The 15936-nt window shown below is 47.8% G+C and overlaps 1 protein-coding gene across 2 annotated transcripts in view; it reads right to left on the bottom strand.

The window, feature by feature from the left end:
• TSNAX (translin associated factor X) overlaps positions 1-15936 on the bottom strand; it is a 346461-nt gene that overhangs the window by 285809 nt on the left and 44716 nt on the right. For both annotated transcript variants that reach the window (XM_085611968.1, XM_085611969.1), the window contains one exon: positions 8405-8519. In XM_085611968.1, coding sequence (XP_085468094.1) covers positions 8405-8519 — 115 coding nt within the window. The remainder of the gene's footprint in view (positions 1-8404; positions 8520-15936) is intronic.

Genomic DNA, 15936 nt, shown 5'->3' with positions numbered 1-15936 from the left:
CCCTTCCATGAATGCTTTAATGACTGGTATAAATAAAGACATATTTTGTCTATTTTGCATGTAGGCTGCTAGTGCTGCTAAGTATAGCCTAATAGATGTGTAAGCAAGCTCAGTTTGCTGCAAATGAAAAATATAGCCTATAATATCTTGTACAGTAGGTGAAAAAAGCTGTATCTGCTTATTTTTACAAAAGAAACATGATTCCATTTAGCTGCATAACATGCTCTAGTTGTCAGTACGAGCTTGTTTAAGTATGTCCATACATTCTTGTGGTAGTTTAAATGTCCGAAATTTAAGATTTCAGGACCCAAATCGCTAGATTGAGCTATGTGGTATTGGGGTGTATGATCTTCCCTTGACTTGAGTTAAAAGGTGTGGTCACAAAGGTAGTTTCTCATATGGCACTAGAAATAGTTGCAGTAGAGTAGTGAACCATTGCTGCCAGGCACATGTTGGGGGCTATTAGAATTAGTGTCAGAGAGGTTTATGTTAACTTCTGAACTACATATGGAATGAGTGTGAGAGGAGGAAAAGTAGCAAGCAAATACTCCTGACCAATTCATCCATAGAGCATTGCAGTTGGATAGTGGGTGAGGGAACCTGGATGCGAAGTTTTGGCATTTGGCGATGAGGTGAGTGGCATACAGGCCTATTTCCGGTGTCCGCCACCTTTTGAAGAAAGAGTGAAGAAGTGTCTGATCCATTTCCCAATAGTGCACCTGTTGATGTGTTCTGCTGAGCTTATCTACAAAGTCGTTGTCCACCCCAGGTAGATATTCTGCTAGGAGATGGATGTTGTGTAAATTGCCCAGTTCAATCAATCAATCAATCATTGACACTTATAAAGCGCGCTACATACCCGTAGGGTCTCAAGGCGCTGGGGGGGGGGGGGGGGGGGGGGGGGGGGGGGAGGGGTGCCGCTACTGCTCGAACAGCCAGGTCTTCAGCTTCTTCCTGAAGGAGAGGTGGTCTTGGGTCAGGCGCAGGTCGGTCGGGAGGGAGTTCCAGGTCTTGGCGGCCAGGTAGGAGAAGGACCTTCCTCCTGTAGTCGCTCTTCGGATGCGGGGGACGGCGGCGAGGGCGTGGTTGGCTGATCGGAGGTGGCGTTTGGGAGCGTAGAAGTTGACTCGGCTGTTGAGGTAGCTCGGGCCTTGGTCGTGTAGGGCTTTGTGTGCGTGGGTGAGGAGGCGGAAGGTGATTCTTTTGTTGACGGGGAGCCAGTGAAGGTCTTTCAGATGTCCGGAGATGTGACTGGTTCGTGGGATGTCGAGGATGAGTCTGGCTGAGGCGTTCTGGATCCGCTGGAGTCTCTTCTGGAGCTTGGCGGTGGTACCGGCGTAGAGGGCGTTGCCGTAGTCCAGTCGGCTGGTGATGAGGGCCTGGGTGACGGTCTTCCTGGTCTCGGTGGGGATCCACCAGAAGATCTTCCGTAGCATGCGTAGGATGTTGAAGCACGCCGAGGAGACGTTGTTGACTTGCCTGGTCATGGAGAGGGAGGAGTCCAGGATGACGCCCAGGTTTCGTGCATGGTCTGTCGGTTTGGGTGCGGTGCCCAGGGCGGGAGGCCACCAGGAGTCGTCCCAGGCGGAGGGTGAGGAGCCCAGGATGAGGACCTCCGTCTTGTCCGAGTTCAGTTTCAGGCGGCTGGTCGTCATCCACTCGGCTACCTCTTTCATCCCTTCGTGCAGGTTGGCTCTGGCGGCGGCGGGGTCGTTGGTCAGGGAGAGGATCAGCTGGGTGTCGTCGGCGTAGGAGATTATGCTGAGGTTGTGTTTGCGTACGATGGCCGCGAGGGGGCTCATGTAGACGTTGAAGAGGGTGGGGCTCAGAGATGATCCTTGGGGGACGCCGCAGATGACTTCGGAGGCCTCTGACTTGTACGGTGGTAGGCGGACTCTCTGTGTTCTTCCGTCGAGGAAGGAGATGATCCATTCCAGCGCCTTGTCCTGGATGCCGATGTTGCTGAGGCGCTGTACTAGGGTGCGGTGGCAGACCGTGTCGAATGCCGCGGAGAGGTCTAGGAGGATGAGGGCCGCTGTTTCTCCATTGTCCATCAGGGCTCGGATGTCATCGGTGGCGGCGATGAGGGCGGTCTCGGTGCTGTGGTTGGCTCGGAAGCCGGACTGTGAGGGGTCGAGGGATCCGTTCGTCTCGAGGAAGGCGGCCATCTGCTTGTTGACGGTCTTCTCGATGACTTTGGCTGGAAACGGGAGGAGCGAGATGGGGCGGTAATTCTTGAGTTCGGTGGGGTCCGCTGTGGGTTTCTTGAGAAGAGCGCTGAGTTCGGCGTGCTTCCAGCTCTCGGGGAAGGTGGCGGTGTCGAAGGATGTGTTGATGATGTCTCGCAGGTGGGGTGCGATGACAGCGTCGGCCTTGTTGAAGACGTGGTGAGGGCAGGGGTCGGTCGATGATCCGGAGAGGATGGAGTTAATCGTGCGGATGGTGTCTTCGGTGCTGATCGGGGTCCAGGCGTGGAGGGTGGTGGTGGGGGGTGGTTGTTCGGTCATGGTGTGCGTTGGTTGGTTGTTGAAGCTGTTGTGTATGTCGGCGATCTTGTTGTGGAAGTATGAAGCGAGGGAGTTGCAGAGGTCTTGCGATGGGGTGATGTCGTTGTTTCCTGCGCTGGGGTTGGAAAGCTCTTTCACGATGTTGAAGAGTTCCTTGCAGTTGTGTGCGTTGTTGTCCAACCGGTCCTTGAAAGCTGTTTTCTTGGCGGCGCGGATCAGCTGGTGGTGTTTCCGGGTGGCAAGTTTGAAGGAGGTCCTGTTGTCCGGTGTCGGTTCCCTTCTCCAGACTTTCTCGAGGGCTCGGCAGTTCTTCTTGGAGCTCTTGAGTTCGTCGGTGAACCATGGGGCCTTCTTGCTGCCGGGTCTGCTGGGCGGGGTCCTCAGTGGGGCGAGTTCGTCCGCGCAGTTGTTGATCCACTTCGTGAGGTTGTCTGCGGCCTGGCTGGGGTTCGCTGAGCTGGCAGGAGGGTGCTGGCTCAGGGAGGTGGCGAGCTGGTCTGCTGTGATCTTGTTCCAGCTTCTGCGGGCGGCCTGTTTCTGGTGGTGGTGGGACGTCGTTCTCTTGAAGGTGAAGTGGACGCAGCTGTGGTCCGTCCATTGAAGCTCTGTGGCGTGGCTGAAGTTGATGTCTGTGCTGGAAGAGAAGACTGCGTCGAGAGTGTGTCCGGCGAGGTGGGTGGGGGTGGACACCAGTTGCTTGAGTCCCAGGTTGGCGAGGTTGTCGAGCAGGGTGCTGGTGTTGCGGTCGTTGTTGTTCTCCAGATGGAAGTTGAGGTCTCCCAGGAGGATGTAGTCGGCGGAGGGGAGGGCATGCGGGCTGACGAAGTCGGCGATGTCCTCGCTGAATTGCGTGCGTGGTCCAGGGGGTCGGTAGATCAGGGTGCCTCTGAGGGTGGTGTTCGGGTTGGTGTGGATCTGGAAATGCAGGTGTTCGGCGCTGGTCAGGGTGTTGTCGGTGCTGGTCGTGAGACGGATGGTGTTCCTGTGGATGATGGCGATGCCTCCTCCCATCTGGTTGGCGTTACGGTCCCTCCGGACGATCTTGTAGCCCTCTGGGATAGCGATGGCGATGTCGGGAGCTGAAGAGGCGTTCATCCAGGTCTCCGTGAGGAAGGCAACGTCAGGGGCTGTGGCATCTAGGAGGTTCCAGAGTTCGATGGCGTGTCTGTGGACGGAGCGGGTGTTGAGCAGGATGCACTTGAGGTGGGTGCTGCTGGTGTTCGTCTTGGCGGGTGCTGGTGTGAGGCTGGTCCGGATGCAGGAGAACTTGCAGGCGTGGCAGCTGAAAGGTCCGTGGGTACCTCGTGGAGCGGCTAGGTGGCATTCTGGGAGTCGGCCGGTGTTGAGTGCGGTGAGGGTGGCGGCGGAGTACGTCAGGCGGGTCGGTCGGGCTCTTCGGGGGCCAGGGGTCCTGGCACTGGGCGCGGTCCAGGCGCGGACGGGCGTAGACGGGCTTACCTTTGGCGCACCTTCGGCGCACAAACGGCGCGCCCGCTGCGCGAGACCGCTGCGCGTTCGCACGGTCGCCATTTAAGGCGAAGTGCGCGGGTGGGCGGAGCAGCTGGGAGGCGGGAGCGGGGAGGGTACAGAAGAAAAAGGGGCGGGGCTAATGGCGGTGGCGGGAAGCGGGAGCGGGGAGGGAGAGCGGCGAGGTAGGCGGGCAAGCAGGAAGGAGACAGGCACAATGGAGGTCAAAAACACGAAGAGGAAATGGCACAGAAAAAACAGGCAATAATACAGGTCAAAACACGAAGAGAAAACGGCACAGAAAAAACAGGCAACAATTCAGGTCAAAACGGGGGAAAAACCGTAGGAAAACGGTCTTGGGCACAGAAAGAGAACAAGCACAAATTTCAGACAAAAACGGGCTAAAACCAAAAGGGGAGCGCTCAAGGCGGCAGCGAGGTCGGCGCTGAGGCAGAGGCAGGCACTGGGGGCACACGCAGCAGCTGGTGGCCGTGCGGCGCGGGGGTGTCCCACAAGTGGGTCACACTCACCTGCGTCGCACGGTCGCCATTTAAGGCCAAGTGCGCGGGTGGGCGGAGCAGCTGGGAGGCGGGAGCGGGGAGGGTACAGAAGAAAAAGGGGCGGGGCTAATGGCGGTGGCGGGAAGCGGGAGCGGGGAGGGAGAGCGGAGGGCGGCGAGGTAGGCGGGCAAGCAGGAAGGAGACAGGCACAATGGAGGTCAAAAACACGAAGAGGAAATGGCACAGAAAAAACAGGCAATAATACAGGTCAAAACACGAAGAGAAAACGGCACAGAAAAGACAGGCAATAATACAGGTCAAAACACGAAGAGAAAACGGCACAGAAAAAACAGGCAACAATTCAGGTCAAAACGGGGGAAAAACCGTAGGAAAACGGTCTTGGGCACAGAAAGAGAACAAGCACAAATTTCAGACAAAAACGGGCTAAAACCAAAAGGGGAGCGCTCAAGGCGGCAGCGAGGTCGGCGCAGAGGCAGGCACTGGGGGCACACGCAGCAGCTGGTGGCCGTGCGGCGCGGGGGTGTCCCACAAGTTCCAGATTCTTTCTGAGAGGAGAGATAGCTGCGAGGAAGGTGTCCCCCCATTTTTTAATATAATGCATTGCAGTCATATTGTCTGTTTGTATGAGCACTACTTTGTTATACAAGTGTACTTGAAAACCTTTGAGGTCTAGCTGAATTGCTAACAACTCCAGATGATTGATATGCAGATGCGTTTGAGCTATTGTTCATAGACCACGAACCATGAGATCTTTCTTAAGTGCCCCCATCCCTGAAGGGATGCATCTGTACTGGTGTAATAGTGATTAGCTGAATAGGGGCTTTAAAGGGCTGGCCTTGCAACATGTTGCTGCTGTTCCACCACTGCAGAGAGCGATGAGTTGCTGGCCCCACCAACACTAGATGTTGTAGATCCTCATTCGCTTGAGACCACTGAGACTGCAGAGTACGTTTAAGGGGACGCATATGTAGAAGAGCTTGTGGGACTATGACTATGCATGAGGCCATCATCCCTAATAGTCCCATCACATTTTTTACTGTGATGTGAACTTGTGGCTGAAATTGAGGTAATGTTTGAAAGGACTTTGTTACTCTTTCTGCACTGGAATATGCCTTGGCTGTGACTGAGTTGAGAGTTGCACCTAGAAGAGGCTGAATTTGTTTGGGTTGCAAATGGGACTTTTGTATGTTGAGTCTAAACTTCAGTTTGTGTAGAAGCTTTACCTGTTGAGTATGTCGAAGACACTGATAGTGTGTTGGACTTTTGATAAGCCAATCGCCTAGATATGGGAAAACATGTATTCCTTCTCTCCTGAGATGCACGGCCACTACTGCAAGTCCTTTTTGAAAAGTCTTGGAGATGTTGTGACCCCGAATGGTAGCACTTTGAATTGATACTGTTGTCCGTTTAGCTGAAAGAGTAGTTAATGTCTGTGTGCTGGTTGAATGGGATATGAAAATATGCATCCTTGAGGTCTAGAGCGGTCATGACATTTTCTTGCTGCAACAATGGTATTACTTCCTGTACTAAAACCATGTTGAAGTATTCTGAGGAAATATACCTGTTTAGTGGCCTTAGATCTAAAATAGGCCTTAATTTCTTGTCCTTTTTGGAATGAGAAAATAAAGGAAGTATACTTCGTGCCCCGATGATGTAATGGTATGATTTCTATTGCTCCTTTTGAAGGAGAGAACGAACTTCTTCCTGTAATAGTGTAAGATGTTAATTCACTGAAAAAAAAACAAAGGTTACATGGACATTACAGTTAGGCTCAGATTTCACTCGTACAAAACCAGTGGAATTCGGCAGTTATAGTTACCCAAGCTAACTATAACTTACGCCCCTGCAATGCACTGCTTATGACCTCACATATATGATAAGTGACATCATTGATGACGACATCCACAGAATCACTCACAACCCCAGACACCCACTCATTCACCCTCCCACAGAACCCCTCACATACCATTTCATAGACCCATACAACCACTCACACACCCACTCACTCACTTAACAATAGGGAGGTGGTGGTCTCCGGGCATATTAAAGCCCTGCCCCTTTGGTTGGTTGTACAGCGGCTTCTATTCTCCAAGTACTTTTTAGCAATGTACCCCTTTGGTCGTCCCATTTTTTAGAAGAAGCAGCCCTTTGCAGCTCCTCGTCCTAATTCCCATGGCCCCATTTGGTCCTCCAACACAAAGATTGTTTTTGTGACAATATGTGTAGTTGCTTTAATATTTGCATTTGGAATATTGTTGTTTCTGCAAGAAAAATATTTTGTGTAGTCTTTGATAAATACTACTCCGCTTCCCCCAAACATATCATTGGTACTCTAGCCTTCCTACATCGGAACCCTGAAACTTTGAATTGGATTGGGTGGTTTTGGGATTTACTTTCTGCTTGGGGATAGAAAATATGGACAGTTCTGTTTGTGATCTGTTCTCTATGTATTTCTACCTGTATCTCACCAGTTAAACGAAATGTTTAAAATATAAATGCCCACCTAGCAATGGATCAGGATAATAATTAATTTATGAGGATAGATGTGCAGGGTAACTTCCATGCTTCTATTAATTCATAGCGGATGTCTTCAGCTAATGCTGAAACGGCAATCTGTGGAAATCACAGAAATTACCGTTAGCATAAGCTGAAGCCATTTTGTTTGTGGCATCCATTTTAGTTAGCCATGTGTTAGCCATGTGCTTCTTTCGTCCTCACGGTTACCTGCTTTTCTATTCTGCTTGAGTCATCAACTATAGCTAACTCTTTCAGTACTGAGCTAGAGCACTGCGCATACTCAAAGGCCTGTAGCTGCTAGAATGCAGCTGTTTTACACTGTAACTGTCAGGCTGTTTTAACTGATGTAAGCAGAAATGTCTCCCCTCCCACTTTGTTGAGCAAGCAATATTTGTATGTCCATGTTAGTCAATAACTATTCTTGTATATGCCTGTACCTCCTCATAGTCTCCATGCTTACACAGCTGTAAACTGAGTATATAAGGCCCATGGGCCTCTGTAGTCTATGGACTACCTCCTACAGTGGCCTGAGGGTACGGTATTGACATAGTCCCACTCATGAGAGGTTAATAAAATATATTCTTTGATATTACAGCTTCCGTGCCAATCTCTTCTTTGTTGGTTTAAGAACCAGTGGACAGATAAGGGTGAACCCCTGCACCAGTGGGCCCTTAAAAAGGCTCATATCCATGCTAGACCCTCACAATGTGTTTTCTGTGCCAGATCCAAATAATATCTTCAGAGGGACCCAATATACTCACCATCTTTTGGAGCATGTCCTCCACAATTAGAGTGGCATGGGATAGACTCATTGAAGCTCTAAAGCAGATACTAATGCAATTTCACTATACAAAAGCCAACCCCTCTAGCTTGGTCAAAACTCAGTTTACTGTGCTGCTAGCAGCACTAGTAGGATATGCTATGAAGCATAACTACATGATCCAAGTCTGAACAGATTATTTCCCAAATAAGTGTCCTCTGGATATATGAATTTTACCCCTCACTTTATTCTTTTGCTTTTCAGTCTTAAGACTGGTAAAACTGCATTATGATACTAATACTTCACTGTGCTAATTCCTTTGGTAATACTTGGAGAAATCTGAAAACGCAAAAGAATGTTGCTTCACATTTATTGTCGGACTCAGAATGAGCACAATGGTGTTTGTAAAGCGGCATGCGTTTCAAGCACTCATTTATTTTCGTTTAGCACTAACAAAAATGGTAAAGACAAGTGAACAAAATACTTTTAATCTATGCTTTCCGAGGCACGGGACGAAATTGCTTTAGTATTCTTCACAAAATGACATGCAGTACGGAAATTTGTGTTTCATTACAAAGGATCATCACCCAACATAAACATGATCATCATAAAAATAAACTATAAAGGCTTACCTGATAATTCTATGCAGAAGGAAAATTATTCTTTTACTTTCAATGGTTATATCACGACCCAGTTTCACAAGTCGTTCATACTTATCATGTCTTGCATCAAGATCATGCTGAAATGCTTAAGAGTAAGAAACACATTTTACACAAAATCATGATGAGCCAGAAGAAAGAAAAAACAGATCTTGTATCAATATGACATGCTTGTAAACATTCTATTCAGTGTGAACATATTTAAAAGGAACTTTTTAACACAGCAACCGTCTATGATGCAGTGCCTATGGCCTTCCTGAAACACAAAATTGGATATCTCTCCTGATGTCCAGAGGATGTTGCAGCTATGCTCAACACTTGAATGTGGAAGGAGTTACATGTCATAGTGAGGGATGACAATTTAGAATTGATCCATAAAAGTTAAATTTTAGGAAAGCAGCCACCTCCACCTACCATTTGAATTCAGGCTGCAGACAATACATTATGCAGCTGGATATCTAATCCATGTAATTTCAGAGAAAAGTGCTAATGCTAGTGAAGTACTGAAACCACAGCTTCACCAATTCAATTTTTTTATTTCAATAAGATTTTTATTGAGAATTTTGCATAAAACAAAACAGAAACATACAAAGCTAAACAATTAGTCATACAGAACCATAAAACATGCACAAAGTCTGAATTCTACAAACTACGGTGCCTTCCGCTTCCCTGTTTCCTCTATAGTCTGCCCTTCCCCTCTGTTCTAGTAAGGGGTTTCGGGTATGAAGGAGGGTGAAAGGGGCCTGAGCTGTGGTAAGTGTAAAGGAGCATAGAGAGCTTGGTGGTTTTGTTCTAAGAGCTAGGAGGCAGGTGTCAAAACTCGTCTTTTTCATGGAGGTTCATACGGGCCTAGGTATTTATCCATAGATGTCCACATCCCTCTGTTGCGCTGTCTCCACGGTGAGTCTCGTAGGGACAACGCGTCTGCCCCTCTAAGGTATGTTACCCAGTTTAGCCACCCTTTGAACGATGCCTTGGATGTGTCCTTCCACTTATTTAGAATCATTTTAACCCTGGCAGTTAGCAAAAGGTCAAGTAGGTCGCTATCTCTTTGTGACAGTGGTTCTGTCATGATAGGGATAGTTACCAGGGTTACAAACTCTGGTTTAAGGGAACACCCTAGCATGTCTGTTAGAAAGGCAAAGATTTTCCGCCAGTAGGCTTTAACTTTCGGGCAGTAAAAGATGAGGTATGTCAGATCTCCCTTCTCGCTATTACAGTTCCAGCATAGGTCATTTGTGTTTATGCCCAGTTTCGCTAGACGAGCAGGAGTCCAGTGTAGTTTGTGTAAGATCCAGAATTTTGTCTGAGCTAGTACCAGGGTTACTTTACTGTGTGTGGGGGAGGCCCATAGTATTTGGCTTTCTTTTCTGCTTAGAGTGTTACCTCGCTGTGACTCCCAGTAAGTTTGTGTTTTAACGTTGAGTCTCGAAGTGTTTGGGCGCAGTAGTCTATAGATGTGTGACACTTGATGGCCCGTTTTGTTAAGGCTGGACATGTACTGGAAGATTGAGGGCATGGCATTAGACAGTCTCTCTCTGGTCAGTGCCGCTTTGATCTTTAGGAAGTTATATAATTCAATATCAGGTACGGTGTGTTTGTTTTTAAGAGAGCTGAAAGTGATGGGTCTCCCTTTATCCTCGAGCTGGATGGGAAGGGATATTCCTGCTTCCACCCATGTCTTCATATCAGTGTAACAACCGGAAGGGGAGCGCAGCCCAAGAGAGACCCAGAACGCAGTCCAATAGAGCCCAGGACAAACCCAGAACGAAAGATTAATACACCACAGCGCCAAATGACACCACTTACAGGGAACAGATAAAATAAGAATAATTGCAGGACGATGAAACTCACTGGATGCATAGCGTGGAATAATCGGCTCATCCGAAAGCCCAAAAAAAAAAAAAAGCGCTATTCAACACAGAACAGCACAGCAAGACCCATGACTAACATACAGTCTACATACATAGACCAACTGGTCATATTCGCCACTCATAGCACAACACCAGCCTGCGACCCTAAGACAGAGATTGGAATCGAGGAATCTAAAGACACTTATCAACAAAGAAGACCTACAAGAGAACCAATCATAGACGGAAGGTCAGAGGAAGGCTCATCCTACAGCAGGAGACGAGCAGCGATGGCTGGTAACGATGGGAAGCTCACGCCACAAGCAGCAAAAAAAATAAATAAGAGTGAGAATCTGGAATCCCCTATCAAACAAAGACCAGACATTAGCAGCACGCTGGACATGATCCTAAAAAAATTGGCAGACGTACATGATCTAGCAAAATCAACCAAGCAAAACACGGATGCTATACAGCTGGAATTGGCTGCAGTTAGAACAGGCATACAAGCAGCAAATAATAGACTGGCGGAAGTAGAACAGAGGGTAAGCGACGTGGAAGATAACGAACAAAAATCCAACAAGGCTCTGCAAGAACTCTCAAAAACAACAGAAATACTACTAAAACAAACATCTGAGCTGGACGACCGCAATAGAAGGAGGAACATCAGGATCCTAGGAATCGCCGAAGCAGAAGAAGAGAAAAATGGTTCATGCATGGCCTTCCTACAGGATAGGATCCCTAAACTCACCAACCTGAAGTTCGATGTGCCTCTGGAGCTAGACAAAGCCTACAGAGTTCCGGCCTATAGACCAACAAATATGGCTGCGTCGTGTCCCATTATATGCAAACCATTGAGACTCCAGCATACGGAAGCCATATTTGCATTGGCCAGGAAAAAACAGAACTTGATGTGGAACGGCCAAAAAATAATCCTCACTCAGGACTACTCGAAACATACAGTGGACATAAGAAAACGGTTCCTTGCACAAAGAGAAAAGCTGAGGAAGGAAAACATCCTCTTCTCTTTCATAGGTCCAACGAATTTCTAAATCACAGATAGGGTCAGAATGCACATCTTCGAAGACTCCAACGATCTATCCAACTACTTATGAGGGCCGTCTACACAAGAAATGGAGCTATCGCAAGCAAACGCAAACAAGAGAAGAGTCTCACCAGAACTAGGAGAGAGCGTGTGAAGCTACTTTCACCTTATAACCGAGGACACAAAAATATATACAACCATCTACCTCATCCTCACTATCTACCTCAATCAGATTATTATTTCTAATCACTCTGCTACCTCATGAACCATCGTCCTGGACCGACCTTCAGGAAAGACTGAATTGGGAGCTATCTTGCACCCCGAAGGAACAATTTCTCGAAACCACCGATGCAGTCAAGCGTTTTTTAAAGACTAGAAGCGAGCACTAGAACAATAATATCCTTTTTTAATGACAATGTTATAGCACAGACCTGCAGTCCAATTAGGGTGATAACAGAGTAAATAAGATGTAAGTAACTGGGGGCGCAAAGGGGATAAGCATTATAGAAATAACATCCATGGGGAAATGGAGCGGGAGCTTTGCTGTCACACGTCCAAAATTCAAGATTTAGTTTTTTTGTATGTCATGTTAGTACTAGCACTGTTTGTCAGGCATTCACCAATTCAATTTTAAGGACCTTGCTTGACAGTGCACGTTTCACCAGACAATTAAGTGAGCATCACTGGAGAGAGGCTTAAGCTTTGCCCACTTTTGGGAACTAAGGAATACATGTTTTGATAGATTAGATGTGTGCTTTCACAAAGAAGTGTGTGCCCTCTACACAGCTGTGATCATTTTGTTTATTTATCCAGCTGCCTGAGCTTGAACCTTTGGGGGTCACACACACAATATTGTAATGCTATGAATGGGTCTTAGATAACTGGATAATTTATGGTGGTTTTCCTTGGCAGCAGCACAGATGGGAGGAAGGGCTGTCATTAACCTACAATGATGTTTAGGTCTGGCTTGAAAGTCTAACAGTCACCTGACCTTTTACCCTACACCAATATTATTCTACAGTTCTTTGGTCGCACACTAATACATATCCATGCCATTTTCTTGGAATGCTATAAATGACCACACAACATTCCTTTAAAGCCAGACCTATTAGCATTGCCTATGCTTGTAGAATATATAAACTTATACTGTGGGAACTGGGCAATAGGCCAAAATATTTTTTCTGCTCACTCACCACATTTACTCTTTAAAAAAAAAAAAGTTTAATTAATATTTTCAGGGGGAAAAAAGCATTTAACCCCTTGTGTGCTGAGGACACTAGTTCCTTTATGCGTTTGCCAACATTACAGTATGTGATTTACATGTTCTGAGATGGCCTCTGCAATTTGCATGTTTTTGCTTGACATGTATCAATAGTTTGCCATTTATGTTTGGTCAGGGTATATAATGAGGTTTCACTACTCAATCTTTGTGTGAACAAGACTGTCCACAGTTGGAATGCATTACAAGACTGAATAAACAGAGTCTGGATTTGTGATCCTCCTGAGTGTGGCCTTTTCCACAGTCTTCAGCACTGTCTTTTTTTTTAAAAGTTTTATATAGCGCTAGCTTGACCCGTAGGTATCAGAGAGCTTTACATACATACTGTAAAGAAAAACAGACGGAAATTGCATTACATAGTAGGCAGGCAGTAAGGAAGCAAACCCAGGGATAAAAAAAAAATACAGCATAAGGTGGTTAACACAGTCCGGTCACCAACTATCCTTGAATGTCAAGAGAGGAGTAAACTTGGATATTGAAGTCTAGGTTAGTTGACGTTGGTCAGTAAAGTATTTAAGGAGATGGATTTTCCGGTCCCTTTTGAAACAGGAGAAGGAGGGGTTGCATCCGAGGACTCTAGGGAGAGCGTTCCACATCCTGGGAGCGTTGCCAGAGAACGATCGGTATTGTGTGGTTTTCTTTTTCAGTTTCGGAGGAATAAGAAGGAGTGAGTTGGAGCTTCTCAGCATTCTGGATTGACCTGCTCTTACCAGTTTGTTGTTCAGGTAGTTAGGGGCCGGAGAGTGAAGGGTTTTGTGTGTGATGCAGGCCAGTTTGTAAATACACCTCCCTTCCCTTTACTATATTGGGTCGGATGGGATTTAGCCCGCTCCTTATTAAAAAGATTTGTTTGTTGTATACCATGCCCAGTGCCCGGGTCAGGGTGAATGGATTGGTCTCAGACCCATTTCCTATCTCGCGCGGTACGCGGCAGGGGTGCCCCCTTTCCCCACTGCTGTTCGCAATAGCAATGGAGTCCCTGGCTGCCCATATCAGGCAGCACCATACGGCGCGGGGTATAGGGTTCAGCTCAAGGAGCCTTCTAATATCGCTTACGGGAAGGATCGCTTGGTTAAAATGGTCATATTGCCAAAATTTTTATACTTATTTACAAACATTCCAATTCCACTACCATCGCAATTTTTTGTAACCCTGCGATCACATTTGATTGCGTTGGCGTGGGCGGGCGGCCAGGCACGGGCATCCTGGGACATGCTGACCTTACCTTTGAAGCAGTGTGGACTGGGCGCTCCTGACCTGCGTCTATATGCACTCTGTGCACAAGCTCAATTTTTGCACTATTGGGTTCACCCAACTCCCTTCCAGCCTCATGGAGCGGTAGAGCAGGATATTGTGGCGCCAGTCCTGCTAAAAGTGGCCATTTGTGTGAGGGCGCGACAAGGGGAGATGTAGACTCTGCTGAGATGCTGCGCTGGGTATGGGAGGAGTTGCGCAAGAGGGCGGGTGTCCCGATTCTGTATGCCCCCTCTACTTCATTGGCACAAAACCCGCTGCTGCCATGTATTGAAGAAGGTATTGGTAAGCCTCTGGTGCGGAAGATGCGCCTTCACACGTTTGCCGATTTGTTTCCTGATAACGAATTTATGCCCCCTCCGGTGGCAGAGGAGGGGCAGACTGTATCCTTTTCCGAACTAATTTTGTATCACAGACTGCGGGCGGCATGCCGCGCGCTTAGCGAAGATTTTCCGTTGGCTCCCCCAACCCTCCCTGCATTCGAGAACTTAATAAGCTCCCCGTCTCCACGTAGATTAGTCACTAGAATATATAGACAAATGCAGAACACCGCGCCAGGGGTCAGACCTCAATCCCTTCAACACTGGAATGAGGACCTCCACTCTCCGCTGACCGAAGAACAGTGGAACCTTTGTTGCGGGCAACTTACGGAACTTTCCCCAAACTATAGATTAAGGCGGATACATTTTAAATACTTGCGCAGACTTTATAGGACACCGATAAGTCTGCATAGGATGGGGCTTAGAGAGGAAGATGGATGTTGGCGATGCAGGCACTCACCCGCCTCTTTTTTACACATGGCGTGGTCCTGCCCGAGGCGCGAGGGCTTCTGGTCTCGGATTTTTACATTGGTGAATCAGATTGTTGGACGATCCGATACCCCATCCCCTGAGATGGGCATACTGGGATATGTTAAGGATACTCCACCTAAACTGCGCAAGTTACATGCTTTGCTTTTCGCTAAAAGGCAGGTGGCGATATATTGGGGCAGAAGCAGGGTGCCTTCGGTAAAGGGTTGGCTGGCGGATGTAGCTTATGGTCACTCACAACTGACCACGTTTTGGGAGTTGATGCCACCGACCTCCCGTCCTCGGGACATTTGGGAACCATTTGTGCAGTGGGCTCAGGCACGGCAGGGGGAGGCTGAAGTGGGTGATGCCTTAGGTATGTAAATACTGGGATACAAGGAGTCTATGTATAGTGGTGAACTGGGAGGTAGGCTACTATTGCAAAACCCTTGTGTAGAGGACAGAGGTATATATAGGTACGTTTAGGATCGGAGTACTTATGCTTTAACATATAGATGCAAAGGTATTGCAGTTGGAGGACCCCCGAGCCCAAAAGGATGTTTAAATGTGTGTATATTTCATGGTAAAACTGACATGTCCAAATGTTAACTGTGTATGTGAATACATGGCATCTGAAGCACCACAAATATTGATAAAATGTCACAATCACTGGCTTGTTTTGTTGGTTGTATTGTTATGCAAGTATTTAAAAATGCTGATAAAAAAAAAAAAAAAAAAAAAGAGAAGGTTTTAGTTGCTGTCAGACGGCCAACAAAGAAAAAGGCTGTCGCCTGAAGTCCTGGGGTGGCGATCGGCGGCTGATTAAATATGAACCGATCGATGGATTAAAACTACATTTTAAAAATATCTGTTCTAACATTATGCGATCCGCAGGTAGCCCAGGAAACGAGCAAAGACGCGGTTGTAACTACGACAATAACCCAAAACGGGCTAAGGGGCGGGGGGTGTTTTACTCTGCCCCCTCCCCATGCCAAGGAAGCCGTGTGCAAGAATGTAGCAAGGGGAGGCTGGGCACCGGGCCCGTATAATATACACACCATGCAAAACAGAGTCCAAGAAGTGACAAACAACCCCCTTCACCCCCCCCCCCACTCCTCCGACTCTTACCTTTCCCCCCGGATCCTGCAGAAGGAGCCTATTGTCCACGCTACAGTAAACTAGTTGCAGGGCCCTCTGGTAGCCAGGGCCAGGCACTGCAGCCTGCACTGGAGAAAAACAACTGATTGGCAGTGATAGTATAGCGAGGAACTGACGACCCCAGGACAAGGGAA

This window comes from Triturus cristatus, chromosome 6 (genome assembly GCF_964204655.1).
Source record: "Triturus cristatus chromosome 6, aTriCri1.1, whole genome shotgun sequence".
Lineage (NCBI taxonomy): Eukaryota > Metazoa > Chordata > Amphibia > Caudata > Salamandridae > Triturus > Triturus cristatus.
Note: the sequence above shows the minus strand (reverse complement) of the source record. Positions and strands in the feature narration are given on the sequence as shown.